Source organism: Spizellomyces punctatus, assembly GCF_000182565.1.
Source record: "Spizellomyces punctatus DAOM BR117 chromosome Unknown supercont1.1, whole genome shotgun sequence".
NCBI lineage: Eukaryota > Fungi > Chytridiomycota > Chytridiomycetes > Spizellomycetales > Spizellomycetaceae > Spizellomyces > Spizellomyces punctatus.
In genome coordinates this window covers 741,774-769,259 of record NW_015971537.1, presented here as the reverse complement: position 1 = coordinate 769,259, position 27,486 = coordinate 741,774, and the positions used below count along the sequence as shown (strand labels likewise).

At 46.8% G+C, this 27,486-nt stretch overlaps 8 protein-coding genes and 1 non-coding gene across 10 annotated transcripts; 5 read left to right on the top strand and 4 right to left on the bottom strand.

The window, feature by feature from the left end:
• Nucleotide 1: 1 nt before the first annotated feature.
• SPPG_00294 (uncharacterized protein) lies at nucleotides 2-1,376 on the top strand. Its single transcript, XM_016748622.1, has 6 exons — nucleotides 2-280; nucleotides 363-399; nucleotides 467-536; nucleotides 604-674; nucleotides 744-1,007; nucleotides 1,076-1,376. The coding sequence occupies exons 1-6, from the start codon at nucleotides 275-277 to the stop codon at nucleotides 1,285-1,287; spliced, it is 660 nt and encodes a 219-aa protein (XP_016612612.1). The 5' UTR covers nucleotides 2-274; the 3' UTR covers nucleotides 1,288-1,376.
• SPPG_00293 lies at nucleotides 1,318-7,539 on the bottom strand. Of its 2 annotated transcripts, XM_016748620.1 has the most exons (18): nucleotides 7,472-7,539; nucleotides 7,194-7,368; nucleotides 6,899-7,077; nucleotides 6,628-6,826; nucleotides 6,458-6,549; nucleotides 6,323-6,397; nucleotides 6,162-6,266; nucleotides 5,978-6,103; nucleotides 5,788-5,919; nucleotides 5,336-5,720; nucleotides 4,822-5,264; nucleotides 4,592-4,754; nucleotides 4,144-4,531; nucleotides 4,053-4,079; nucleotides 2,778-3,988; nucleotides 2,537-2,712; nucleotides 2,352-2,469; nucleotides 1,318-2,292 (listed from the first exon to the last, which is right to left on the bottom strand). In XM_016748620.1, the coding sequence occupies exons 2-18, from the start codon at nucleotides 7,330-7,332 to the stop codon at nucleotides 1,718-1,720; spliced, it is 4,533 nt and encodes a 1,510-aa protein (XP_016612610.1). In that variant the 5' UTR covers nucleotides 7,333-7,368; nucleotides 7,472-7,539; the 3' UTR covers nucleotides 1,318-1,717. The 2 variants fall into 2 exon arrangements, with proteins under 2 accessions (XP_016612610.1, XP_016612611.1); XM_016748621.1 differs by having other exon boundaries at nucleotides 7,194-7,539.
• Nucleotides 7,540-8,127: 588 nt separating this feature from the next.
• Nucleotides 8,128-8,198, top strand: SPPG_10012. Its single transcript has one exon. It is a non-coding gene; the product is annotated as a tRNA-Gly (tRNA).
• A 253-nt stretch (nucleotides 8,199-8,451) lies between these two features.
• Nucleotides 8,452-10,687, top strand: SPPG_08831 (uncharacterized protein; the record flags this gene model as incomplete). Its single annotated transcript, XM_016756971.1, has 6 exons — nucleotides 8,452-9,071; nucleotides 9,275-9,446; nucleotides 9,661-9,877; nucleotides 9,947-10,193; nucleotides 10,260-10,424; nucleotides 10,484-10,687. Exons 1-6 carry the CDS (start codon nucleotides 8,523-8,525, stop codon nucleotides 10,685-10,687), a joined length of 1,554 nt encoding a protein of 517 aa, XP_016612609.1. The 5' UTR covers nucleotides 8,452-8,522.
• Nucleotides 10,688-10,913: 226 nt separating this feature from the next.
• On the top strand, nucleotides 10,914-12,186 carry SPPG_00290 (uncharacterized protein). The gene is made up of 2 exons (XM_016748619.1): nucleotides 10,914-11,067; nucleotides 11,125-12,186. The coding sequence occupies exons 1-2, from the start codon at nucleotides 10,961-10,963 to the stop codon at nucleotides 12,080-12,082; spliced, it is 1,065 nt and encodes a 354-aa protein (XP_016612608.1). The 5' UTR covers nucleotides 10,914-10,960; the 3' UTR covers nucleotides 12,083-12,186.
• A 2,252-nt stretch (nucleotides 12,187-14,438) lies between these two features.
• SPPG_00289 (nucleotide sugar dehydrogenase) lies at nucleotides 14,439-16,095 on the bottom strand. The gene has a single exon (XM_016748618.1). The coding sequence runs from the start codon at nucleotides 15,810-15,812 to the stop codon at nucleotides 14,598-14,600; it is 1,215 nt and encodes a 404-aa protein (XP_016612607.1). The 5' UTR covers nucleotides 15,813-16,095; the 3' UTR covers nucleotides 14,439-14,597.
• A 678-nt stretch (nucleotides 16,096-16,773) lies between these two features.
• On the bottom strand, nucleotides 16,774-19,398 carry SPPG_00288 (uncharacterized protein). The gene is made up of 3 exons (XM_016748617.1): nucleotides 19,130-19,398; nucleotides 18,695-18,964; nucleotides 16,774-18,630 (listed from the first exon to the last, which is right to left on the bottom strand). The coding sequence occupies exons 1-3, from the start codon at nucleotides 19,192-19,194 to the stop codon at nucleotides 16,974-16,976; spliced, it is 1,992 nt and encodes a 663-aa protein (XP_016612606.1). The 5' UTR covers nucleotides 19,195-19,398; the 3' UTR covers nucleotides 16,774-16,973.
• Nucleotides 19,399-20,049: 651 nt separating this feature from the next.
• SPPG_00287 (uncharacterized protein) lies at nucleotides 20,050-22,681 on the top strand. The gene is made up of 10 exons (XM_016748616.1): nucleotides 20,050-20,408; nucleotides 20,479-20,517; nucleotides 20,574-20,703; nucleotides 20,775-20,807; nucleotides 20,877-21,048; nucleotides 21,128-21,201; nucleotides 21,265-21,462; nucleotides 21,522-21,715; nucleotides 21,775-21,958; nucleotides 22,022-22,681. The coding sequence occupies exons 1-10, from the start codon at nucleotides 20,252-20,254 to the stop codon at nucleotides 22,371-22,373; spliced, it is 1,533 nt and encodes a 510-aa protein (XP_016612605.1). The 5' UTR covers nucleotides 20,050-20,251; the 3' UTR covers nucleotides 22,374-22,681.
• SPPG_08830 (uncharacterized protein) lies at nucleotides 22,594-23,527 on the bottom strand. The gene is made up of 2 exons (XM_016756970.1): nucleotides 23,245-23,527; nucleotides 22,594-23,176 (listed from the first exon to the last, which is right to left on the bottom strand). The coding sequence occupies exons 1-2, from the start codon at nucleotides 23,373-23,375 to the stop codon at nucleotides 22,990-22,992; spliced, it is 318 nt and encodes a 105-aa protein (XP_016612604.1). The 5' UTR covers nucleotides 23,376-23,527; the 3' UTR covers nucleotides 22,594-22,989.
• Nucleotides 23,528-27,486: the final 3,959 nt, after the last annotated feature.

Sequence of the window (27,486 nt, the reverse complement as noted above, 5' to 3'; positions counted from 1 at the left end):
ACGAGGATGTCGCTTACCGATCTGCGAGCAGCCATTTGTACATCGATGCACACACACTCTCGAGGGTTTTCAGGCTATTCTTTCTCAGATTCTTTGGCCAGAGATGTGAGCAACTGGATTCGAACCTGAGACCTCCGCGTTTCGACAGCGGCTTACACATCTCAAGTTGTGCCAGCACCTCTGTCTACGTTTTGTCCGCCGCTGTCATGAGATCAGCACTAGGACAGTACCTTTATGTTAACCCTTAGCGCACCTCGCACTTGCTCCGATCGCTATGGAGGTTAGTAGGAGACAAGGACCGGACACGACACTTGAAAAAAACTAAACATTAGCGGCTATTGCCACCATTTTGTGTTCCTCAGGACCTTAACCAACCCGCACTAGCCCCCTCAGCAGAAGGTGAGCTGTTGAATGGGAATCGCTTTTCTTGCAGCGTCTCACTGTGTAATTTCCTTGCTCCACCCAGATAGCTCGCTGAGCGCCTCTCCCTCCCAGTACGACGATTACCTTCGACGCTATGAATTACTCCTTGAATTGTAAGAGAAATAGAGTGAAACTGCCGCTACTGCAAAGACGACGTTGGAATCGCTAACACTACTATAGTAAGCATCTGAACAGCGGCAAAAACTGCCCTCCGGGCATTTACTTAAAACCATCTCCGGATAATGTGAATGGTAAGCACTATTGAGAACTATTCCGCTGCGGGTGATTTGACAATATCGACTCTTTCTTCGTGCTTATAGAATGGCACGGTGTTGTCTTCATACATCGAGGGTACTACAAGGAGGGTGTTTTCAAATTCATCATTCAAATTCCAAGAACGTACCCACACGATCCGCCCGCAGTCCTTTTCCTGACCGATATGTTCCATCCGCTCATTGGTCGGGATGGCTATTTCAACTTGGCGCAACAGTTCCCACAATGGCGACCACGGCGGGACTACATTTGTCACATTTTGCATTATATTAAGAACTCTTTCAGAGAATCGGTGCTGACCAGCCTTCAAGGTAGGCGATCTGCAGTTATGTAGTAATACCGAGCGATCGTTGAACTTTGGTCAATTCGCAATTTATAGAACATTCATGTCGAAATCCGGAAGCGTACAAAATGCTTCATAATGAGCGAGGGGTGTTTGCCAAATTGGCAGCTCAATGTGCTCAGATCTCAGTTTCGCAGGATATTATCTTTGACAATGATGACATGAGCCACATACATTTCTCCCCGCTCACCGACGAGCAATTTGAGGATATCAAAGCTCAGATGATTCTGAGTGTGGCTAAGAGTTAGATGGGGCCGGTTTTGTACGAGGCAAGAAGGAGTGGTTCAGCAGATTCAATTTAATGTATAATATTACATACTTCAAAGAACGTTCCCCATACCAAAACTCTTGTCAGAACTAGGGAAACTCGTAAACAGTAAATGGGGAACTCATGCACTCGGGCCACTCCCGACGTCTTTGAGGTACCCATAGTGCCATAAGGATCCCAAGATCCACCCTTTGCGAGTCATATCCAGCCGTCATTGTGCTGACTGTACAGATAACACAGGAGAAATGAGCGTTCGATTACCCTTCGCAGGTGGAGTTCCCCACGGGATCCCCAACGTCTAATTAAATACAAAGATATTTTGTTTCGAAAGAGAAAACTATTACCAACTTCCAGAACACCCACTGTGTCCACCAGGGCAAAGCTATATACAAGACGCCGCAAAAATGTCATCAAGGCCAGTCACTATCACTGCTGTCCTCCACACGACGGGCCTTTCGTCTTCCACGGACTTTTTTAGCAGTTGAGGGCCCATCGTTCGCGGGAGGGGATGGTAATTGAACCACATCGTTGATGGACTCGCGACGTGTTCGCGTAGTGTTCCGTTTCCGGGGACTCCTCTGATATTCCGAATCATCGTCATTCAGCTGGCTTCGTCTACGTTTGGGAGATGGTCGTTTTTGATAATCTACTCCATCGGATTCCTCAGAACTTCCAACGGCATCTTCATCCTCGTCACTACCCTCTTCACTACCCTCCGCCTCGCCAGATTCACGATATTCATCCTCGTCGTCATCCTCATCATCAATTACACGTTTTCGCTTTTGATTCGGCGTTTTCATGTGACTTGCTGAGGTACCCACGCTGCCAAACAAAACATCCCGGTCACCTTCATCTAGATTGAATTCGTCAGAGTCCGAGGCAGCAGAGCCTCGTACAACCAACTTTAATTTTGGTGGTTTTTTGTCATGTGTCGAAGGCGCGGACGATATTGACCATTTTCGATTGTTTCTTGATAGTGTATCACCTGTGCAAGCGAATCAATAAATACCGAAGACTGGAGTTATACTAATCACGCATACGGACCCATAATCTCGTCGCGAAGCTGGGGCAGGATGTTCTCCGCAAAGGAGTAAGGTGCTGATCCCTGTTCATTGAATCGCTTTGCATTCTGAATCATGACGTCAACGTCCCACGCTACAGCCTACAAAAATGGTTCATCGGTCATTATCATGTATATATCTTCAGCTGTAAGCCGGTTGTACACGTACCTCCACCTTTCTATAGAAAGCGTTACCCAAACGCTGGATGATTCTGTCCAAGAACATGGGATACGGGTTCACCACCAAGTAAGTCGGGTAATCCTCATAAGGTACCTCTTCAATGAACAAGGCCATGTCATCGCGGTTTTTCCACTCGAGGAGAATTTCACAGATGCGGGACATTTCTATTTCCGAGAATGAGCATCATCTGTGACGTGCGTGGATTTTACCTTGAACGCATTCTACGCACCTTCCCCATTGAGTCTCTCTTCAGGTATCTCATCGTGATCTGCATCCGGTCTGTGTAATTCCCATGCACTCATGGCCTCCGTATCAAATGGTGCCTCCTCCCATCGCACCAAGAACTTGCACCACGGGCTTTCCTGGTGCAGTACCCTCTCAATCCGACCCTGGTACAACCCATCCGAGTAATCAGCCAGCACTTCGTCTCCTTCTTTCCAGAATCCGTGCATGGCATTCACATAATTGTCAAACAGAATAATGAAATCAGAACATCCTTCCAGGTCCCAGAAGTGCACCTTCAGCACATCTTTCCGACCACCCTTCAAGACTGGCTTGAGAGTTTTCCGAGTAGGAAGTAGATTTCCTCTGTTGGTTTCATCCTCGTGCACATGAAGACTAACACTGCATGTCACGGGATCGCCCGGATAGAACGAAAGCTTATCAACCTCGCCGAACACCACTTCGGGACGACTGTCGTCGACATCAAACTGTATCGCAACCCCCTTGTCGACAGCTTGCTCCAGGAATTGAATGTGCCCTTTCTTCACATACGCTACCATATCGCCAATTTGTGGCAAATATGGGGTCCTTTTGGGTTCTACCATTGAGACCCATTCACTTGGGACAGTGATGGCAGCTGGAAGCGGTACTGCTTTCTTCTTCGTGGCCTTCACCCTTCTACTTCGTTCGGACGTTTTGGCATTAGCAGCTCGCTTGCCCTTGTCAACCCTTTGCACATCCCTATGGTCATCATCGTTATTGTCATCATCGTCATCTTCATCCTCCGATGCGAGATAATCATCGTCATCGTCATTTACATCTTCCTTGTACGAGCTAACTCGAGCTTTGCGTCTACTACTCCGCGCCATGTCCTCTTCATCGTCACTTGCCCGTTGCCGCTTTCTTCTTTTTCTTCCGGCCCCACTGCCCTTTTTCGGAGACTTTCTCTTTCGACGGATGTTGCTTCCTCCGACATCATCATCGTCATCAACAACGAAGTTATCGTCATCGGCGGACACAGAAATGTCTGATCCATCGGCCCAATCATTATCTTCTGCCGATTCCTCTTCTTCTCCCGTGTATTCATCTCCACTGGACTGCGGAAGAGGAATTATGGGATCCTGAGTATTAAGGGCCTCCAAGAGCTCTAGATCTGGTTCCCAACTGGTATTCGCTGCTGTTCTGGCTCGCCTCCTCTTTTTGTTTTTCTCTTCCGTCCTATAGTTCAGCAAGATAAGCAGTTGAATGAAAGACGCAGGCGACGTTACTGATCATCAATTACCAAGCATTTTCTTGCTCGAAGGGCACACTGGGACATCAAACGTGAGTCAGAGATCTGGCACAGCTGCCAATAACAAAGGTTCTCCACTCACCTTCGTCGTTCTTCGTCAATAAGCAGTAGCTTCACCTCACGTTCTTCCACAATATAGTCATGATCAATGGGTAAGGAGCGATCCAGCTTGTGCCTGTGCCTTAAAGCCGGGTAGTCGATAAAATACGGGCTTTGTCGGATATCGACTAAGTTTCCTTGCCGAACGAGGTGAGGTGCTACATTATTCTGCACATCTAGCAGCGATCCATCGGGTTGTAATCGCACCATGGTAAAATCGCTCGGAAAGAATTGGTCATAATTCCGTGTATAATCCGAGGAATCTTTGCCAGCGCCAAGCAGATGCGTTTGGCCAATCAAATCCACAGCGGCTATAGTATCCCCATCGAGCGAGAAAGAGGCTTCCAGTAGCGCATCGTCGAACTCGAAGCCTAAAGTGCTAATTAGTTTCGCTATACATACATGATGAAGTGGCCACTGCTCACACATACTCTTCAACTCCCGGCCAGCGATGATGTCCCAGATTATGAGCTTTCCATCGTGTCCTGCGCTAAGAACCACACGGGTGTCTTTTGGGTGGCAATCCAGGATCCAAGCTGGATTGGTATGACCCTTCACAGTGTGTAGGAGCTCGCCAGTATAGGAGTCCCACACCTACATTCATAGTTGTCGCGGATATTAGGAACTACAACGTTCCTCGCAGGATAATCATTCGACTTACCCGAACCAAACGATCGGCCATAATAGTAATTACCCTGCTGTCGTCAAGAGACCAACACAAAGCAGTAATGCCGGGTATCTCTTCCACTTCCGTAACACCCTCCTGTGGTGGTATCACTGGGATCGGTGTCTCGTTTGTCTGCACGGTCACTCCAATATTGACAGAACCCCCGCCTAAAGGGATGCCATCCATGACAACTGGTGCTCCTGATGAGGCCTCAGAGTTATCGGAGACGCTGGGCGGTATCGATATGTTGACAAGAGCCGATTGTGGGTCCAAATATGGAATTCCGTTAGGCGCTCCATTTGACATCACATTTGGCCCTCCATTGACTCCCTGGCTAGGCTCTGCTGATGTCACATCACTTGCACTATCATGGTTTTGCCGATCTGCGGGTACTTTCTGGGGGGCCGCGGATCGTTGCTGGTCCTCCGCTGGCAATACTGAGGCCGTAACAGTTATTGAAAACAGTTTGTCATTCGGCATGATGAACACAGCCGGTAGAGAAACTTACGTTTCTGCCCAATCCAAGCTTTTGTCACGGTATCTGGCTGCCAAATCATTGCCGTGCCGTCCGCACACCCCGAAATGAAGCGATCACCGGAGTGGCTAAACTTCAGCTCTTTGACACAGATATTTGTCTGTTTCTTCGGTTTGTCTTGATAATCCAAAGAAGAAGCCTCCAGTCTACTCAGTAAGGTGCAAGTAAATCTTTCATCACCATCTTCTGCCAGAGCCTGTTGTTGAAACGGATCGATAGGTGCCCATGATTTTGGTATAATCTTGTATAGATAGATCAGACCGTCAGTTCCTCCGACAACAAATCGGGTTCCCGTTCGGTTGAATGCGAGAGTGTCGACTTGATCGATCCTCTTATCATGAGTTTGAAGAATGATGGGCTACCTCATAAAAGGTTACTGCTGATCGCAAAATGTTTGCTAACATTCGACGAATGTTTTGTTGTACCTTGGGATCAAAAGTCTGCCGATGCGGTATCCATCTATATACGCGAGTTTTTCCGTCTTTAGACCCTACTATCAGACATTGGTTATCGTCCACCGGGGATGGTGAGAACATGATTCTCGAGATGCTCTTGCGCTGGTAAATGTCAAAGTAAGTCTTCAGATATAGCGATCTGTTAGGACATGCAACCTACAATCTGCAAACAGATGACAGGGTCCCAGGTCTGAACATTCCACACGTGGACTGTTCCATCGGATGAAGCCGTAGCGAGCATCGTATTTTCCTCATTAATCGCCATATCAGCAATAAAATGATGCTCCTGCACAAGATCCATTAATTGCGAATGCTGAAATCAATTCACAAATCGTCAAGCGTACCACTGGCTGCCCATTTTCTTCCAGGAATGTCGCGTGACCCCGAAGCGTTCGCATTAGCAGCCCACTTTGAGCGCACCATACTTTGACCAAACTATCATCGCCACCCTGGCAGGAAAATGTCAGTAGCCGGAAGACGGTCATGATAGGTCATTTTTACTTACTGTAAAAAAGGTGGTACCTGTGCGGTCCCACAGGAGGTTGTACGCGGCGGCCATATGACCTCGAGTTGTCAGCATCTAAGAATTCTGCGATCAGATACTGATCGTAAATGGCAACTTCACTAATTTTTGACATACCGTTTCGAAACGGCGATAAAAAATGCGTAACGGCTTATCTGCTCGAGGTCGCGGAAGTTGAGATAGTTCCATATCACGGATCTGGAAAGGTGCTGAATGATACAACCAGGACGCATTAGAGTCACTACACATGAAATCTTGGCCGCGGTCTGTCTACACTTTATACCCACGTGGTTGATCTCTTCGTCGCTCATCTGGGGACTTACGATGCACGCCATCGAGGTTCGTGCATAGCGATCCCAATCCTATTCCCAACAGGGACTTCTGCGATCCAAGCCATGAGTGGCACGAAGTCTGGCCGGCGATTGCGGTAAGCCGCTCAATAAGTTGAGGAAGATGGCTGGCGGTAATGTGGGGATTTTTGTTTGCCTATCAAGACGGCAAGTACAAGTACTTTGTCAATTCCCAAATCTTACACAAGCAATCCAAGTAATAGAGTACCAGCTCCTCGTAGGTCTGATGATGCCGTCTTCCGGTCCAATCCACTCGGGTGGGAAGGAGAAACTCCTGCTCCGAAGGTGGTGTCCCTGGTTCAAATTCACTTAACTCTTCACGGAGGGTATCAAACGTTCGTCTTAATTTGGAGCCGGAAAGGAATCGGGCAACCAAAAACAGTACATCTAGATCGGATACGGAGGAATATCAGACGGTAGGCTTCATGCGACAAATGACAAAGTTTTATTCTCGGCGAGCCTGCCCCAGTTCATTATAGCCAAGGGGACTGTAAAGGACTTACCTCGCTCAATAGCGGCTGCAGCGTTCGTGGGTGACTTGGACACGGAATTTGAAGCCTGTCCAGAATTCTCAAACTGAGCTTTCAACCGAGGAAGTATGATGCTGCTAAAAGACAACCCCTGCCCCGAAGGGGAAGTCATCACTTCCGCAGGTACTGCAATAGGATACTATGTATGCTGCCAGAGTCGGACAATTTGAACAAGGGAAAATTCAGAAACTGGGGTTCGGATGGCTGTGTGAAGGCGCCTACAACGCAGAAAGAGGGATCCTACAACAGACTTCAGAGTCGTAAATGCTTGCCAATGGCCCAGCAAAGTTGTAGAAGAAGTCTGGAATCAGAATTTGCGATCGTCAAGGACAGGATGGTGCGTGTGGGATGCTTTGGAGCTGGCTTTGGAATGCTAATTCCCCAACCGCGCACGTGACGATACTCTGGCTATGTGCTTCATAGGCTTACCCAACAGAAGAAACGCCTGTCCAACTGCAATATAAGTTATTTTTTAGAAGTGTCATCTTTGGCAAGGGAAATCCAATCGCTATAATGCTGGAATATATCACTACGAGAAGTCAAACATTCTATGAGAGGGACGTGTTGTCACCACGTCCGAGGTCGCTTTGAACGGGCTCATATCTTGCAGAATCGGCATAGAACCGCGTAGCTAAACCACTGGCCGCCATCAATTCAGCAAAAACCCAAGCAAAGCACCGTCCCAGCCTCCAAAAGACTCCATCCTATCGTTGGGTTCAACTTGTCACGTTGCGGGCAATTGACTTGTAGTAATTTACAGCAGGAGAGGAAATTGACAATGGAACCTAGACGGAGTCAAATAGTAGTTGAATGAAGTCTATAAGGCTGAAGGAACAGAATTCAAACGGGACGGACAAGCACATATCCATTTCATATATTCTTTCAATCGTCCCTCCGAAAGAGAACGGCATTGGTGGTTTAGTGGCATAATTACCGCCTGCCACGCGGTAGACCCGAGTTCGATTCTCGGCCAATGCAGTTGGGAGTCCGTCTGCTGGTGTTTTTTTTGCCCGCATCGAAATATTTTTCTAGAAATAAGTAGCCCACAGCCATTGACTTTGATACATTACAGATAATGGACGATGCGCCGCAATTAGTAGCTCGAAATGTCAAAGTTCACGCGAAATGAAAACTAAGACACACATATGTCAAAACGAAATACATGACATTGACAGTAAATTCAGAGGCGCTTTTCCTCTTACAATGGCTTGTGGTATAAAATCAGTAAACTGCCGTAGTAATCCTGAGCTGAAAAGTTGGAGGATAGCGCAATTTGCAACGAGATAGTTTGGCAAGTGAACCATGTTCCCAAGGCGTTCTGTTAGAAGTATTGTCGACTACTTGATATTGCGTAAATTAAGCCGTTCAACGATTGGCTTACCTTTCAGTGCGAGTTTCGCGAACATCCGGAATCACAGTGCAGAGCGTCTTCGAGCACGGCCAATGCTATTAGCTCGTGGGAACCCTACAGGCCATGGCTTAGTTCAAAGGAGCCAAAACCGTCGTAACACTATTGCCGGGGCATTCCTTATCACCATAGGCGGCATCGGCGGATTCCGTTTCGTGTCACTTGTGAAGCCGTCTATGGGCCAAATTAATGACGACAGCAGTACAACCGATGTGACTGAAACTACCGATCCGCCAATCGCGCCTAATATCAATGAGAAAGCTTTTTTCCCCAGCCAAGACCTTCTAAAGACCACTCAGCAACTGTCCCTCAGGTCTACCCATAGTTTGATCACTGGATTAAGTAAAACCAATACAGCTGCTCGGGTATCGTCAGAGCCAAGTGAATGGACTGGAAAAGATACATGGAGTCGGGAGTTGACTGTGGGCGTTATTAGAGTTGGGGTGAATTTCAAGATGGATTGTTGAAGGCCTATGTGATGCCTATTACTGAGCCTATTACGTCCAGTGTAAATAGATTTCTAAATAACACTTCTGTAGTCGCGTTCTTGGTGATTTTTTTAGAGCAATATGCGGGAACAGGATGCCTCGCTCTCCACTTGCCCTCTACTCCATATAAACAGGACGTATATTACCCGTAACCCAAGACGTACATATCTGTTGACGCAATTGCAGCAGGACCGGAGGCGGTCGGATCATGTATTCACATCAGCGGAGTGCTCCTTGCCCGCATTCATCGCCCTAAGCATCTACGTGATTCATGTTTCGTCAGCATACGCGGCATTCTGCATGCCGCATCGGCGCATCTGCAAAGTGCTGGTTAGTCGCAGTATGGCATACTGTCAATCCAAAGTTTCGGCTAAATTCCTGTTATGTAACCCAAGTCGCGGTGAATTGTCCAGCGCATTGTCCGTCGCAGGCTCCGTGACAATGTTTATCGCCAGGGATTTAAAGGGAAGAGGGCTGTCTCAAACAAGCAAAGCAATCTTCGACACCAACGGACCAAGTGTTTCATTCTGACTCTGTTATAAAGGCTACCATCTTCTTCCTCATCAGCCTATCTTGGTTTCAAGTACCTCTTTCATTTTGATAATATTTAAAGGCATGGTCCGCTTTACCATCCTCAGTCTATGTATCGGGTTCTTGGCAATGACGTCCACCACCGCCCATCCGCAATGGAAACCTGCTGGGAAAACAGATGCAAGGTCCCCTTGCCCACTTTTGAACGCATTGGCAAATCATGATATTCTGTAAGTATGTCCTCATGTCCAGCTTACCCAGTTGCGGAGAACTGAGTTGTGCCATTCTTCTTGCATCAGGCCCCATTCTGGCCGCGACATTGACCCCACCACCCTCACATCAGGCCTTTTGAAAGCTGGTATCGACACTGGCATAGCCAACCGCCTGGTGAGCATCACCATGGGTATGACAGGCCGAGAAACGCCAAGCGGCAAGGTTCTGGATCTGGATATGTTGAACGAACACAATCTCATTGAACATGATGCGTCGCTGACGAGGTCAGACAGCGGTGTCGGTGATAACTCGGCTGTGAATGAAACTCTAGTGGTACATTGAAATTTCATTTTGCTCCAGTACCCGCTGCAGGATAAATCTTATTAGAATCTCCTGTAGGAACAACTCTTGGCGTTCAGCAAAGACGGCAAGACAATCGATTATGATGATATGGCTAAACTTCGTCGGCTACGATACCGGCAATCCCAAGCAACTAACAAAAACTTAACATATGGTGCTTGGCAGTACCTTCTGGCATCAGGAGAGGCTGTCTTGTTGATCGAGGTAGGCATGATACTCTTTCACTAATGCATAAATGTAAAACTAACTCGATGCTCTAAAAGACGTTTGGGGGAAAAGAGCAAAAAATCCCAATTGAGACAGCTCGTGAGCTGCTCTTACACGAGCGCTTTCCTGAAAACTGGACGCCCAAACAACCTCCCACAGGACGTTTAGGTCTATTTGCCAATGTTGCAAAGTTGCGATACAAAATGCTGACGTTGCCAAGTCATGAACTTGAAAAGCAGGAGCTGAGGGACGAACTCTAGATTGAGATCTCTAGCATAAGACTGTATCGTGTATCGAGTATAGACCCTCATTCATAGGACATATCATCTATACCGGAATATAAATCATCAATTTTTGGGAAGCATCTATCACATTCTGCAAGGCCAGACGAGCAGCAATGCTTGTGATCAAATCGTGTATTCTAGGTGTCAAAGGTGAAACGCCTCAACCCGCAAATAAATTTCCAGAAACCAACAAACCAAAACCCAAAATTCCACCGTAGACCTTGCCCTCCGACTTGACGCTATCTCCATATGGCATCAGGTATTTTCAGTCTCCCGAGAGAACTCCAAGAGGTTGTGTATCTGTACGCTCAGAATCGTGAGCTGGGACGCACTTGTCGAAAATTTTGGGACATTAGGTGCGTCGCGTATCACTGTCGTTGACGTTCAGGCTCGAGGTCTTATTAGCTTCATAGCTGCACCGATTTTGTCAAAGTATGTACTCTTCTCTACCGTCATCGGCTCACTTCCCTCTCCCGTCTTGTTACAACCGATTCATACCGGTCCCTGGTACCACTGCACCTCGACCTCTTCCATCGCAAAGAGAGATGGGACAGTTTAGTTGGAGATAGAATGTTTAACGAAAAGATTGGGGTGGCCATCGTGAGGTTCTCTCTGGCAGATCCCATATTTGTGTCTGTTGCGTCCGATTTTGCTGGAAGTAATGGCGCAACAGTGCTGATGAAGAGTTTGCTACCGCTAATGTCCTTGCGAGACGTGAATACGGCGTTGATCCAGGCTTGCGTATACGGTCATACAGAGATGGTGAGACAGTTGGTCGCTGGTGGTGCGGATCCTACTGCGGAGGATAGTACGGCGTTTTGTATGGCGGCTAAATACGGGCACCTGGAATGTGCGAAATTGTTGATTGAAGCAGGAGCAGATGTGGATGCACAAGATGGATATGCTCTATGTTATGCCTCACGCGGAGGTCACCTTGATCTCGTCCGCACCCTTCTTCAACGCAAATGCAACATTCAAATACGTGATAACTTTGCACTGAATTGGGCTTGCGAACACGGTCACGAACGTATATGTGCCATACTGCTTCAGCATGGCGCGGACATTCATACTGCCGACGATTACCCACTTCGATGGAGCAGTATGCGGGGACACATTCATGTCGTCCAGTTGCTTATTGCCAAAGGAGCGAATGTGGATGCTATGGACAATTTTGCCATAAGGCATGCAATCAAATTTCGGCAGTGGGATGTTGTCAGAGTCTTGGCTGCTGCCAGCAAGGCCGGAGTAGCGGTCGTCGCGGAGGAGGTCAGGAATGCCACTGGGGAGAAGAAGGCTGCGTTGGAGAGCATCTTGTGGGAGGTGTGCGTTGAACGGGTAGCTGTGGAGCGTAAGAAGGAATTTGTAGGCTAGAATATAATTGTGATACATAGATATTGTTGGTTAGTGATTGGCTTATACTATGTATTGTCTTTTAGATTATTTGATCATATAGTATAATTCATCTAGCAATTTGCATGGATATGGAGGATTTACCGCTGCCATTCTGTCCTTCAAATGATCAGCCGTTAGGTTGAAGGAGAGGGTACCCGCCATTACACGGTACTAGCGTGATCCTTGGCTGCTGCGACAGGGTCGTATTGAATAAAAGTGGATACTGCTTTCGTCCACCAATCCTGCGTACACCAAAAAGTCCTTTTCATTGCCATTGCAGCATATCAGCATGCGATCGAGTTTGAACGCCGCTTCGGCGATGCAAAGGCGATGCAAACAAGGGAGTTCTTGTGAACTGGTCCTGGTTTTCGATGTGCCTCCACTACTACAACGGCGTATTTTCTGCCCCCACTTTCGATCCCGAGAGAGGTCCGAACCAGCTGCCTTCCTGTCATCATCTTCAGTAAAGAAATGGGTGTATTCGAATATCGGCAGAGTGTCCTTAACTGAAAAATGCGCGGAAGGCTCCGACTCTCATAAATTTACAGAGTTGAGCCTATATGTCATGGGATAGATGCTGAGATGCAAGGCTGTCGGTGAAAAGACGTAAAATTACGTAAGTGTGTTCGTCTCTGATGACATACGGGAAGAAGCGTTCAAAGACAGGACGATGCTTGATTTCCTGTCTCTTGGAGATGACTAGACTGAGCTGCCAAAATTGCGAGCAAACACCACAGAGTTGATTGTGAAGAGTGACATTGAAGTTCAAGGTCATCCCCAAGCTTAATCCAAAAGCGGTAGAGTCATACCCTCTGGAGCAGATGAAAATGATATCTAGTCAAACATATGCGAAATTCCATCGTGTAAATGGTACTGATGTCAAGATATTTGTAAGGAAGGGTTAGGGCAGTTTGCACGCGGACATTGGCATGTGGTTGACTTCACTCATGGTGTGATATACAAGGGCTTATTGTCTACGGAGACTTTCGGAGACGGCGACTTAGTATGCTGAGATCAAGACCATAGTTAAAGTGAAGGCAGGCGACAAACCTAGCTATCACTCTTTCATAATGTCGCCTGGCTTAAATTTGACTATGATCATCATCTCAAGAAACACTAGACCGCCGTCTTCAAAGTTTCCGTACAGTAGATAAACAAAACCGCGTGTAAGTGATTCATCACACCATGTTGAGTCGTAGCACCATGTTTGGTTAACTCGATCGACCGTATCGTTTGGGAACACCCAAGACTCCACTGAAGTTGATTATTGAGATCGTCCCAGTCTCGTCTTGGATTAAACAGTTTCCATCCATCTAGTAGCTTTTGCTATTCGATGGATACCAATGTGTCGCCCGGAGCAGAAACGACTGTACCCAAAGTCCTCTCCCAATGCTTCCGCCGCTGGCCCACGACACTGGCAGGTTCACACCCCGGTTGAGACGGTGGGAAACCAAGAGCGTCTACTGTGGTCCAGAACGTTCTCCTTCGAATCTAAACAAAGTAGGCCGCTTTTGTCACTTGAAATCCACTGTATTCATTCCAAATTTCTAGACCGCTCGCCGTTCAGGACGGCCCAGAATGGACTAGGAAATCTCTGCGATCGTATTCATGAATACGGCACTCTCGGCACGTTGGCAAACAACCCTCCATACATGACGGTGTGTCCCACGTTGATTCAAGCACGGGCGCACAAAGGCCGCATTTCTACTCCAACATCGATTACGGGGGTTTAACAAACAAAAAAAAACAAAAGCAACGTCAAAACAACGACCGTCAAACTTTTTCTTGCTTAAATTTCCGTCTTCCGTCCTAGAGTGGCAATACAACGCGATCAGTGACCGGATCCATCCGTGGGCCATCAACCGTCGGCTGTTTCTTTTCTACAACAGAGTGTTACGTCCAGAAACGAACAACTATTGATCGCTTGTACATGTCGTGCACATCTGTTGGCAGATAGATCATCCAATCCGCACCTCAGCTTCCTGGGCCAACACCAACCCAACTTCACACATCTCCGTTTCAGCACGTGTTTACATCGATCGCGAGTTCAGATGCAAACGCCACGAATGAAATTCAATGTCGGCAAAATTAAAGTTAGAGAAATAAAGCCGCGCGCTTTTCCTCACGCGAGGAATGGGCGCATCCGAAAAGTTTTTTTGTGGAACTTCCACCCGAAATCCGAGATTTAGGTTAATTTTGTATCCCTAACGTCAGGGACTAAAAGTTAACTAAAAAGGAATTTTGTTCCTGATTAAGTTCATTCGATCACTGTCTCCCATTTCGGCCATGCTTCCAAGATCCATCTCTCGTCAGCAAGTGGTTGAACAAGACGAGGATCGGACTTCCTCCAAGAGGACGAATTTATATTTTGCAATTGATTTATTGATGAATTGAGAATATAAGTATATACGGATCAACATAAAGTCATAAAAAAAAAAACATAAAACAATCTCCAATATGTCCAACAATTAAAAAGCACAAGCTAGAGCGAAAGTCATGCGCTGGCGCTGACTTGTTCATCCATCTTGGCTGGAGTCACCGGGCAGCAATACCACTTGACTTCGGTTTTATAGAGACCGTCCAGAACCGAAAAGTCAACCTTGTGCTGAGGCATCGTAACAGCCACAACGTCGAATTCGTCCTCTAGGAATGACTCTGTGAAGTCAGCGGAAGAAAGCTTGGTGCAGTAGGGTATTTGGCTTTGTTCCACAAGAGGATCATAAAAGAAGACTTCCACTCCCAATTTTTGTAACTCTCGTACAAACATCTCCTGAGGAGAGTAGGAAATGACCGACTGTCCAGGTTTGAACGCCATGCCAATGACGAGAACACGTTTGGGATCGTACTCGTCGTACAGCTCGCGAGCTTTGCGTGCCGGACGCTCAGCGCTTGCAAGTGTTGCTTGTTGGAGCAGAGGGAGGTCATTGTTGGTGAACAAATACCAGGGGTTGACGGGAATGCAATGGCCGCCCACACCAAGTCCAGGACGGAAAGGCATGAAGCCAAACGGTTTGGTGGCGGACGCGTCAATCATTTCGTGCGGGTCGATGCCATGTTTCGCGCATTCGTCGGCAATTTCGTTAACGTATGCAATGTTGATCATTCGGAAGCAGTTTTCGTATAGTTTGCACATTTCCGCTGTCTCCATTGTGGATACCGGCACAACTGTTTGGAACACCTCCATGTAGAAGGCGCCCACCATGCGCACAGACTCTTCGTCGATACCCGAGATAACCTTGGGGATCTCGTCGCAGGCCGGGAAAGTTCGCCCAGGGTCAACACGTTCAGGGCTGAATCCGACAAAGACACCCTCTTGTCGGAGGTGACCCAAGTACTTGCGGGTCATGCCGACGGTGACCGAACTTTCCATCACGATCGTTGATCCTTGCTTTGCATACTTTGATACCGTCTTCACAGCTTTGGCCACGTAGCTAGCGTCAATGCCGGTCTTGTCCTTCAGTAGGAGGGTCGGAACAGAAATACAGCACAGGTCAAACCCAGCCATATGAGAGGGATCGGAGGTGACATGGATGTTGGCTTGTCCTTTGAACTGCCGGCGCAACGTCTCGCATCGTGCTTCACTAATATCAAAAGCGACGACACGGAAGGCTTTTGCAAAAGTTTCGACTAGGTGCACTCCTACGTAGCCGACACCGCAAACAGCGACGGTCGGCCGAGTGTCCAGGATCTTCGTCGTACTAGTCACCATTGTGGTGTTCAGCTAGCAACGGTTACAAAACTTTTTGGAAATGAGGATACGGAGGAGATCCGTCCTTTTTCTACTGTTGTGCCATCAGACTGTGATGTTTTTTTTTCCGCACATGGAATCTCGCACACAGGCTCCGTTTCCTATTTGCTGAGCTGCGAGCCCAATGGCGAATCAGAAAACTTTCATCGCCAAGATGGTCCTTTTCTGGTCAAAGATCCCGGATTGTTCAGCTCAGCTCATTGTATTCGGCACTCGCAACATATGAAAATCCTATCGATTTGTTTCAAATGCTCGTTGTTTTCAAAAGTATTTGCAAAAATCATTTTTTGTTTTTTGTTTTTTGCTACTAGCAAGTTTGTGATGCAACTGTTCGGCATTGTAGGAGACGCGATCGACTTTTAAACGACCGAAGATTTTGATCGAAATGCAAAATGCAAAAACACGGCATTGAAAAAGACAATCGGAAAAAGACAACGAAGACCCAAAAAAGGAAATAGTTTAAGCAGTTCCCAATTCGGCTCCGTAGTGTGAAAGTAATGAACTTTGGTGGGCTGATGATGTTGCCCATCGGGATATCACTATACGCCAAGGGAGGATGGCCACGTTTGTAGTCTCAACCATGATGGTGTTCGGCGGCGGAATCTGATCGAGACGGAAACCATTTCAGATCTCAGTCGGGGTCTCATAAGCCACATTCACACGTCTGACACAAAAAAAAACGCCAGTGTAGTTCACCCAGGTTGAAAACCATGCTTGTCGGGTTTCCACGCACGGTTCGTTTCTGCCGCATCCCGTTCCCCAATTCCCTGAATGAAGAAAGATCGTTTTCTTATTTTTGCTATTAACGCTCTGTACGTGCGACCATTTTTTTCACCTGGGGTTGCTACCCAACCATTGTAGAAAAATGGCCTAGACTGCACTCGGCAGAATGACACTCCACATGCAGCTGATCGTAGAGAAATCTCATCATGAATGAATAATATATTTGAAAGAAAAGAATGTATAATGTACATCAAATATCTCGCAATGTCAGCACACTTCTACTCCATCAATGCCCAAGATTCCTCCTCATAATTACCCATGCACCATAAAAAATGCAATCCCTTCAATATAATGTCTATAAACAAAAATGCATCAAAATAACAGCTGTCCAAATCGCGGTCATTGTGGAAGCAATGGGTTGGCGACTTGTGCTGTCTCTAATCTGTTGACTGGCTCTGGTCGGACTTCCGTCAAAGGCGGGCTCCCCGCATCAGTAGTAACCTTGATCTCGTCAAAGTCCATGGACACTTGACGCGTTAATCCCCACCCCATGTCATCCATACTTTTGAGAGCGTGAATGGTGTTATAGGCTTGAATCGGGGCCGAAAACAAGGTTTGAAGGATAAAGCCGTAAAACATGACAAAGACTTCCTTGAAGCTTTCCGGGTAGGTAACCATCAAGAAAAACTTGTAGACCCACACAAGCGACGCGGAACCGATAAAGAGCATCCAGTATTTGTGTGTTCCATTAATGGCCATTCGAGTAATGAAATAAACCACCGCGACAAAGATGAAGGGAACGATCGCGGAGGCAAGGATTTGGGAGGCAGCAATGATTCGGATAGTAAAGGGAAGGTTGGAGTTGAGCGTGTCCCTGATATTGTTCGCCTGCGCCGAAAGAAACCAACGCCTTCGCTGGGAGAAAAAGACGCGCGAGTTGGGCGGTACCCCGGTTAAGCCCACAGCTTCAAATGACATGCCAGTATGATGCTTTGGGTTTTCGTAGAGTGCTAGGCATGTAAACCGACGATCTTCGCCCAGGAAGGCAACAACTGATTCAAACAGTGAATCCGGGTTTGGCAAGGCGCTGAATTTGTCGAGAGGCACATCAAACAGTTTTGGGTCTGCTGATACAATTTGAATGCAACCAGGCAGGCAAGTGACCTTTCGAAAGATGGCTTGCGCAAATCGAGTAAGATATTGTCCATAGACATACTCGAAAAATTGATAGGCAATCCAGGGATTAAGGCAAGACCCCAAACTTAAATCAGCCTTCACGAAACCGCTGACGCCTAGTAGCTTGTCGTTGGACAGCATCTTCTTTACCAGCACGAATACGGAGCCGGGGGTAATGACTGTATCTGCGTCAGTCCCAACCAAATAGTCGATCGTTGACCAGCCAGCGTTGACCTTTACGCTTTCGGCAAACCAATGTCCAAAGCGGCCCAAACCACGGTCCCGTCCGCCGTTGAAACCGAGAACCAACTCCCGAATCATGATAAGTCCGTCTTTCTTCCCGCAATTTTTGTTCTTGATGAGAAGAACATATGGGATATTTCTCCAGTACCCGCGAATCGATTTCACCATCAGTTTTTTCCCTTTCCAACTTTTATAAGTAAATTCGTCGAATGACGCTCCCTCCGCACCCAAAATCGACGCGCATATCTCCCATGTGGGTTGATCATTTCCCTTGCCAGTGGCGAGACCATCGACAATAACGGCGATCATCATATTGGGATTATTCTTTGTAGCCGCTTGATCAGCAAAGGAATCAAGGGTCCTCTGTAACTCCATCCGACTTTCCGTGTAGCAGGGTAGAATGCATAACACATTCTTGCTGGCGATTGCCGCCCCCTCCGCGGCAAGAAGGGCCGTCTTGTCCTTGCGTTGCCAGTTTTTGAATCCTTCCCATATCGAACCGATAATAATCGCCAGGACGCACAAACTGCGAATCGTATTTGACAAGGAAAGTAACCATACGTACAATTCGAAACGGACAAAGAAAACCATAACGATAAGCCCCGCGTTGACCGCAATAAAGGACCCAATGAACACCCTTATAGGAGATAATATGTGAGCATTTTCACCAGAGTACACCAACCACTTGCGCGCATATCTACCATTTTTCCCAACAAGCGCGCCCGCTTCGATCGCTTATACTCTTTTTACTGGCCCTACTTGCTGAGCGCTGCAAGCCCACAGCCCGGCTGAGAGTGCTTACAGAGCGATGCAGAGTAGTAGTGGGAGGTTTTTCATATTTTTCATCTAGGATCTGGTATTTCCCTGTACCTCGCTCCAAGGACGACGGATCAATAGCTGCGTCCTTTTTACTGAGGGTACTCAAAGAGCGAACCAAGGATGTCCGCCTGCCACCGTCATGGTAAGAACGTCTGGAGATAAACCATAACGTATTATTAGTACGCAATTCATGATGCGAGGGCCCGCGACTCTAGCTAGTCAAGTTGCCCAGTATGTGAGCAAAAGTACCACGTCGCAGCCACATTTGCACTCTAGTGCTTCCAGCTAATGCTTTTCAAAGTGTCCGTATCGCTTACCTTTGCTTGCGATGGACATCTTCAAGCATGCCCACCGTGTCCTCTTCCTCTAGTCTAGAGTCCATTTCGTTGTACTGCACGGAGTAGCCAGCACGAGTTGGAGCAGGTTATTCCTTTTTTTTCTGGCCCTTTGGACAAAGGCCAAGGGCACAATATCGATCTGGACAAAAAGAGAATCCGAATCGTTCCGGATTGTCCAACCATCTCGGCAAGAAAATAAAAGTTCTGCAGCAGGGCGCAGAGTAGCACATGGAGAAAATGGTTTTTTGTTTGCATGCAAAACGTCGGTTTCTTTAAAGTTCCACTCTCAGCACAACAAAAAAATAAAATAAAAAAGCGTTAGCGCCAAAAAAAAATAAACGAAATTGCATTTTGGCGGCTGTGAAATAATCGTGCAGGGCGGGCGCGGCGATTAAAGTTGCGTTCGGCCCTTCGGACAAAAATTGGGGTTTAGTTTTTTGTCTCCCAAATCTAAATTTACTTTAAAGTCAAAATTGACTGGCTTTCGGCCCCGAGGACGGAAGTTCCGGTTGATCCAACGTGGCGCATGCCGATCATTTATTTTTCCCATTTCCATCAAGTTGATTACATTGGGCAGCGGCTCAACAGGCCACTGGAGGGTGGAAGGGGCATTCTTAAGGCCCATGGTCGTTCACTGCAAGTGAGGAAACAAAAGTAGAGAGGGATCATGCCGACCCTTGATGATGACCCTTGGGTCATTATGACCAAGCGTAGAATCGGTAAATAAAGGAGAAATCAGTCGCCTGAAAGGAGCACATTGGCCTCATTGAAAACAAGAGCCAAGCATGAGCCAAGACAAGTCAATGCCATTGCTTTTAGTAAAACACACACATCGGGTTGGCTGTCCTATAATAAGCCGTCCTTTTGTCCATTGAGCTTGTTCTTGGTCGTAGCGCAAGCAAAAGCCTCATGTGATGTCATGAAGCTTAAATTGGATCCTTGGATGGGGAAAAGGGAAGGCGGGATAATTTTGCCCATTTTTCAATTTGCCAAACGAAAAACTTTTTACCAGATGATGTAAGCAGGAATTCCTCGCTGTTGGGACTTGAACTTGACGAGGTTGGCAACGTTTTGACCAGAATGACTTGAACGTTTTTTTCAATGTATTCAACGGCTGTCGACCCTGCTATGCAACCCCGCACGAATCCAAAACCTATTTTGACATTAGTGGATCCTTCCCCACCATCACTAAAGCGACGTGCCTGCCGACTCTTACGACGATGGCAAGTCTGGGCGGTGATTATCCTCTTTGCAGCTGGTATGAAGCATTGTGTCTTTAAGTGGCCGACGACGGTGGTGACAGAGAACCCTAACCAAATCGCATCCAGGATGGGTCATCTATCTGGTCTTGAGTCAGCGCGACAACGGTATGGACGCTATTTGCGTCTTCACAGTATATTCTGATTGCTGAGTATACTCCTAGACTTTGTAGACACCGGGGCCACATATGAATTATACAACAACCGCATTGACTTCTCGTTACCTATAAACGCAACGCATTGTGGGCCATCACAAGGTACTCGATGTCCAGATCGAAAGTGCTGTTCTGCTGGGTGCGTAAAGTGTTGGAGAGGGTATTGATACCGTAGAGTTTCCTCGTCCTCAACGACTTTCCGTCCTACAGGGGATTATGTGGATTGGGAGACTACTTTTGCAGGTTTGGCAGTCACGCATCCTTTGGTAGTATACTGCAGGCGACATACCAATATCTTTGTTTCTTCTACAGTAAGCCACGTTGTCAAGACCGGTACGGGATCTGCGACAATGCCAGAACGAGTGACATTCCAGTAACTACCAACCGATCCGAATGCGGAATACAGTTTGGCACACGGTGCCCAGATTCCCTATGTTGTAACTCGAATGGGTTCTGCGTGAATGAAATGAGGGGCTGTGCTACTGTGAGTTGAATCAATTGGTATTTTGGCATCCGTATAACCTCTTTTGACATCATCCGGCAAATGCCTTTTTGCAAACTAGTTTTTCGGCTGCCAAAGTAAGTTTGGCAAATGCGATAATTCAGAAGCCTTTTCTCGTGGTGGATATCTGGCTGGGTATGTGGATGCTTTTGTCTTGTGTAATGAAGATGACCGCAAGGTATAAACTCTTGTTCTCAGAGCTGACTGGCCCATGTTGAATACTCCGCCTCCACCAAAACCGTCATGGACAGCACTTGTCAATCTGTCCCTTGTAGCGCCTTATGGGGTTAAACCAGACATTCGGAGATTCAGCTGTGCAGCCGGGTGGCCATTGTCGAATGCATTCGTTAATAAGCCATGTACTAATGCAGATGGCTGTAGTTGCTGGTGGAGCTGGTAAGATGAACACATTGCTTTCGTGACATAATGAATGAATGAGCTAATCTTGTTATTAGTGAAAAGCAAACTGTTGCGGGTACAGTCCGAAATTGTTTGCGTGATGGCAATGAAGGCACCGACATATCGAGTTGTTCCCCACAATATAACAATACGATTGGGTTGACATTTGACGACGGACCAAGCGAATACACAGCGCAGTTGCTGGATTTTCTGAAAAGCAAAAACCTGACAGCGACGTTCTTTGTGATTGGTGAGATGTGACATTTGAGGATCGTATTGGGAACGCGTTCTGATTGTGAGGAATTTTAGGATCTCATGTCGTGCAGTACCCGAGAATCCTGCAGCGAGCTTATGCGGAGGGTCATACAATTGCATCGCATACCTGGAGTCATTTTCCAGCGTCCAACATGACCACCGAAATGCTCATTGCGGATCTGCTTTGGACGGAATTGGCCATCACAAAAGCTTTAAATATCCGGCCCAGATTATTTCGGTACGCTACATAATATGCGTTATTGACCGACAGTGCAACTAATCCTTTGTTTGCGCGTTACAGCCCGCCTTTTGGGGACATTGATGATCGAGTCCGCACAGTCCTGACCCAACTCGATTACCGTGCAGTGCTATGGAACCTCTCTCCAAGAGATGCCACATATGACTACACAGATACAGAAGCAGACTCTGCGCAAGTTTTAGTCAATTTAGAACAGGCGCTGGATGCAGGCAAGATGTTCCCAAATTTCATCCTGCTGGAGCACGATCGTGCCAATGAAACGGTGCAACTCGCGTCACCCATTAACGATATCTTAACGCGACGGGGATTCCAATTGGCCAATGCGATGGGACCTGGATGCACGGATTTGACGGATTCGCAAATATACGGTACAGCTCGGAGCGGACTGTTATGAAGAGCGAAGGGACGGAATCCATTGTGTTACCTCTCCATCTCTTACGGTGCATCCATGTACAACAGGGACGTAGGTGGCTTCAGAGCCCTCTAGCGGACAGGACTTGCCAAAGGCAGCAGTTCGTTTGTTGATATCCTTTTGTCGTCCGTCCCGTACTCCCCAAGCCGGCGTGCCCTTCATCCCGACCCCCCCCCCCCCGACCTTTCGCGCCCACCATGATTTTAATAGAAGTTTGAATGATGTATGTCTGTATAATAGATGCCACAACTAGAATGCAATTCTGTGTATGTATTATCGTCCAATCAAGAATAGAAATTTTGGTTATTTGTTCCAACGCCGGCCGTGTTACCCGTCAGCCATGTATGAAGGGTCACGCAACGGGATACAGTACAAACTACCTGGAGATAATATCGTCGGACACCGGACGAGGAGAATCGGAGAATGTGCAGGATTGAGTTGGCGGGGATTACCAGATGAACAGGACACGAAAACCCTGGGGATCTCCACATCGGCTAAGCATTCAAGATTAGTGTAGAGGTGACAGAAACTGGCACTAGCTACTACACCAGGGAGTGAACCGGCGACAACCGGTTCGGAAAAGCTAACTAAGCTACTACTAGGCAATTATACACGCAATACGTAACGGTTGTTCTAACCGGATAATTGCCCACCACCACACGCGGTCCCTACTAGGCCTTGATCCAGAACTCTTGATGGCATTGAAGCCAGACTCTTGCATCCAGGAGCGAATCGACTGGGCAGCGTCACAAGCTGGTGGATTTTCAGTGACAAAGGCTTGGAGACTAAAAAAACTGCATGTCAGCGAGGTGACCCGATGACAAGAAATGCAAGAAATGCCATCGATACATACCAACCAAGCTCAACTAATGTGGCAGTATAATAGTAGGTTTTGTTATCGGATCCAATTGGTTGCCGCTGGTTCTGATCACGGTTGCTGTCGGGCGGTCGAGGTCCTCGACACCACCACATCGGCGTTCTCATGGTTGACCGAGTCGCGATGAGGTTGTGTGGGTCGCAATGAGCGTTGCGCAGATGCTTCGAGTCGAGGATGGGTAAAGAGGAAAGAGGGAAGAGGTCCCCCTTTTATAGACCTTTGGCATGCGCCTCACCGCAGTTTAAAAAAAAAACATTACAATACATGCCACACCAATCTGAGCGATAGAGGGGGGTTCTGATTATGCGATATGATTAACCGGATTAATCCGGATAATAATGGGTCCTAGTGCCCTTTTCAATCGCCTCCACACTATGTATCTCGGATGAGCGCAGTCGTTTCTGATATAGGTTCTTTATTATCCTAGTTCGTCCATTCACTATGAAAGTACACTAATTATCGAAAGTGTTCCAGCAAATTCTTAACTAACTCATCCATTCGCGGATTTCTCAATTGATCTTTCAAGTGTCAACGTCACCTGTTTTCAAAATCCTACTCGAATGATCGAATACCAATCCACAAACTCCCAACCAAAGGCGTCTTCAACAGTGTATCCCATCCCTTCCACCTGAACTTACATGTGCACACAACGAGCCCATGATCCCGTTTATACAACAAATACCCCTAGAGAAAATCAGCCCTTAGGATTAGAGGGAGATACATGTTTCATTATCAGCATCCATACGCATTGTTTAATAAACCCTGGTGCGTTTCCCATATCCAACTGTTCTAATGCCCAATGTCACGTGGTGCTGATGGTTGGAATGTGCTTACACGTCCATGATCAGTAAGTGATTTATTTACACAGAGTAGCTTACTTTCTGTATAAAAAGCTTCCAACATTTATCACTGCCTTGACCTTCTTCTTGTTTCTGTACATGACAATAATGGAGGTAAGGTTGTGAACGCATTATCGAGAGGTTCCTGTTGTTAATGACTGGCTAGGTGATTGATTTGGTAGACAGCATGAGCGATACGGAGTGGGAAGGGGTTCATCTTGTGGCTGATGAAGACAGTGTTTCGGTATCGTCATTGTCATCGGCGTCGTCAGAGGAGGATGACAAAATGAAGGGGGTGGATGAATCGGAGGGTACGGTTCCAGTTGAATACCACCATCGAGATGAAGCATTGTATACTCTGGATCAATTAGCGGTTCCTTCTATGGAAGTAAGTACCTAAACATACATAAATGTAACCGTACACTGAAGCAAGGCTAGTACGCAGAATTTATCGATGATGACATTCCATGGGCCGAAATTGAGGTCCACGACTTTGAAATTGTCAATAAAGAAGAGACGAAATTTGAGACGCTCTGTCATGCGAATTTCAAGTGTGGCAATAAATCAACAAAGGAAGGGGGGTTGTGGGCTATTGGACGGGTGAAATGTGATCAGAAACTCTTGAAGGTATAACCGCACTGTTAGCATGTTTATTTGCTTTGTTGATTACTTTTTTAGATTCCAATTGATAACGTGTCGCTCTCGGCACCGTTGGATATTACCAGTCTTGAATGGACTGTACAAATCCACTGTCGGGTCAGGGATATGGCGATGGGCGAGCCTCCTCAAGAGGTTTGGTTGGCATTCATGGAGCCGTCCAAGAGGTATCGGCCTATTTGGATCAAAGATGCTGCTAGGGCACGAATGGCGAAATCAATAGTGTGAGCACCCTGATTTGTACTGTTTCCTTTTGTTGGGTATTGAATTTATTACACATACTAGTCGATGCATTGAAACGAGCCCGGAAAGGACACTTCAGGAGGTCTTGACCTTTTGGAGGGGACTCCGATGCGCCAGAAAGGTCATTGCAGACCTCGGTATCGCGCGAAACAGTGCGTTAATTTGTGCTCTATTTTGTTATCCATGTCTGCTTACCTGTTGACGCCATTTCGGTAGAACTTTACAATGTCGTGTACGTTGAACGAGACATCCTTTGGCAAGTCGGCGTAGAAGATCTTGCTTGTGTAAAGGGTACAAAGGTCGGTGAACTAGAAGAACGCTATGCGGCATTTTACGGTGCGAGATCTTTTTGATTCCGAACATTTATGGCTGCGAGTCTGTTAATGTTTATAATCACATCAACAGATCCCATTTTCAATGACTTTACCACGTCTGCATCGGTGATTGATGTACGTCACTCTGCCTCGTGTGTTTATTTTACCTTGAGTACTTACCAATGTGTCAAAACTACAGAAAAAGGATCCGCTTCTCGCAGTCAGCTATACGCTCTACATCCACGAATGGGTAGCAAAACTCTTTCAGGTGGAAAAACTCTTCGAGGACCGGGATTTCAACATTGAGTATTTTAATACGCCAGGTAAGTAGATTCTTTACGACCAACGTCAGCCTTTCTAATGCATAAATAATAAAATAAACACTAAACAGACCGAGATATTATCCGGCCCATCTTTCGTGAAGACACACCACCGCCTTTGACACCTAAACCCTACTGCCGTTTTGAATTACTCTCTCGCGAAACGGATATGTATACATTCGCCCATAGTAAGAATGTGCCATACTCTACCGGAGACCATGTCGTACTCGCACTAAAGGACCAATATGGGTATGGACGGATCATTGGGTTCCGGAAAACGGGGACCCGGATGAGTGTGGTTGTAGAGTGGATGCGTAGAGTGGATGAGATCAGGTTCTCAGAGAGTATCTTCAAGGTATTTTGTAATGTGTTTATACAGCGTGTTTCATGTTTTGACATGACGAAATTGCACCTGTTTGTATAGCCCAGTCATTCCCAACAAACCCCCGAAGAACATATACCCATTGAACTCCTCCGTAAAACCCTCCTCGATACGCGCTGGTACTTTGCAACCTCTGAACAATCTAAAACACACATTCCCATCAATTCCATCGTCAAAAAAGTCACAATCCACTCCCGCCCCGAATCATGTCCAAACCTGCATGACCATATATGGTGTCGATGGAAGTTTACCCCTCCCGCAACGTTCGTCAGTTACTCTGAACACGAGAAACAAGAAGAGGATTCATCATGGGAGGCCAAGAAGGGTTTTGCGCGTGTAGTCGGTCTCAAGTGTGGACCAAGGCGTATTGTGATGTCCGTCAAGTGTGTCGAAAAAACAGAGAATATGACACGATATACTGGACATGTTTTTCGTCCCATTCGATCCATCCTTGCAAATGGCGTCAAGTGTCCAGACTGTTCTCCGTTGGATCCCCTTGAGAACGAGTTTGTTCTGCAAGTCAAGATATCAAGCTATTTCTCGGATCGGGAACCCATCCCGCTCGAGATGGAGTTTCTTCCTTATGGGACGAGGCCATTGTATTTGGCTGGATATCATCCCAACAGTGTCCCATGCTACCTGGTAAAACCCCATTATTTATAACTGGTTAGTTTAAGCAATACACTCATATTTGTTTATAGCTTTTTTTTCGTCACGAATATGACGTGCGCACAAAATCGTTACACCACATCGGACACAATACAATATATGAGGCCCAGTATCCGAGTTTGCGACAAAAGTATCCTCTACCTGTGGGTACATGCATAAATGAACTATTTGCAGGAGCAGGTTTATCGGGGTACGGGTTTGAAATGGCCGGATTTCCCAAAGGATGGTAAGTGATGTGATGGTAAACGAAGCGCTGCTTGGTACAGGGAGAGTAAATGCGCATTTTCGTTTTGAAAATGTTCAAACTCTTACACCTAGGATCGTCGAATCGGACCGCCATTCGCTTCGCTCCAATGTGGCCAACAGCTCCACACCGGGCACCATCCTCCCATCGTACATGCAAGACTTGTACAAATTCCATCCCGGTGGAGATGCGACAGAGATTTTGCAAAATCACGTTCAAGGAAAAGAGATATTGGCCAAGGTATGAGCCTCCATTTTGCGGGTATGCGCTTGCATAAAAATACTTGTACTGATATGAGCTCCCGGACTGTGCAAAAAGCCGGTCATGGTCATTGCCTCCACGGTCCCATGCGTAGCGTTTACAAAGCTCAACCACAGACGCAATGAGACCTCCATGCAGTATACTCGGCTCTTGTTAGTGCAGGATGCATCGTACCATGTTACTTTGGAGCCTCATTATGTCTTTTTCGAAAATGTCCCGTAAGTGCCATGTGCTGATGAGTGTTTTTAATCAGTTTATTTCATGTAATCATGAATCAATTTAGGGGAAT

Bases quoted from the DNA above. Each gene is read 5' to 3' on its own strand.
- SPPG_08830 (XM_016756970.1), bottom strand. From the start codon at position 23,375: ATGAGAACGCCGATGTGGTGGTGTCGAGGACCTCGACCGCCCGACAGC. The intron at 23,177-23,244 runs GTATGTATCGAT...CAGTTTTTTTAG, and splicing joins ACATTAGTTGAGCTTGGTTG to TCTCCAAGCCTTTGTCACTG.
- SPPG_00287 (XM_016748616.1), top strand. From the start codon at position 20,252: ATGTATTCAACGGCTGTCGACCCTGCTATGCAACCCCGCACGAATCCA. The intron at 20,409-20,478 runs GTATGAAGCATT...AATCGCATCCAG, and splicing joins GATTATCCTCTTTGCAGCTG to GATGGGTCATCTATCTGGTC. The intron at 20,518-20,573 runs GTATGGACGCTA...GTATACTCCTAG, and splicing joins CTTGAGTCAGCGCGACAACG to ACTTTGTAGACACCGGGGCC.
- SPPG_00289 (XM_016748618.1), bottom strand. From the start codon at position 15,812: ATGGTGACTAGTACGACGAAGATCCTGGACACTCGGCCGACCGTCGCT.
- SPPG_00294 (XM_016748622.1), top strand. The intron at 400-466 runs GTGAGCTGTTGA...TGCTCCACCCAG, and splicing joins ACTAGCCCCCTCAGCAGAAG to ATAGCTCGCTGAGCGCCTCT. The intron at 1,008-1,075 runs GTAGGCGATCTG...CGCAATTTATAG, and splicing joins GGTGCTGACCAGCCTTCAAG to AACATTCATGTCGAAATCCG.
- SPPG_00290 (XM_016748619.1), top strand. From the start codon at position 10,961: ATGGCATCAGGTATTTTCAGTCTCCCGAGAGAACTCCAAGAGGTTGTG. The intron at 11,068-11,124 runs GTGCGTCGCGTA...TTAGCTTCATAG, and splicing joins CGAAAATTTTGGGACATTAG to CTGCACCGATTTTGTCAAAG.
- SPPG_00293 (XM_016748621.1), bottom strand. From the start codon at position 7,332: ATGACTTCCCCTTCGGGGCAGGGGTTGTCTTTTAGCAGCATCATACTT. The intron at 4,755-4,821 runs GTAAGTCGAATG...CTATGAATGTAG, and splicing joins TGGCCGATCGTTTGGTTCGG to GTGTGGGACTCCTATACTGG. The intron at 2,470-2,536 runs GTACGTGTACAA...CCATTTTTGTAG, and splicing joins CTTTCTATAGAAAGGTGGAG to GCTGTAGCGTGGGACGTTGA.
- SPPG_00288 (XM_016748617.1), bottom strand. From the start codon at position 19,194: ATGGACTCTAGACTAGAGGAAGAGGACACGGTGGGCATGCTTGAAGAT. The intron at 18,965-19,129 runs GTAAGCGATACG...GTTTATCTCCAG, and splicing joins GATGTCCATCGCAAGCAAAG to ACGTTCTTACCATGACGGTG. The intron at 18,631-18,694 runs GTAGATATGCGC...ATCTCCTATAAG, and splicing joins CGCGCTTGTTGGGAAAAATG to GGTGTTCATTGGGTCCTTTA.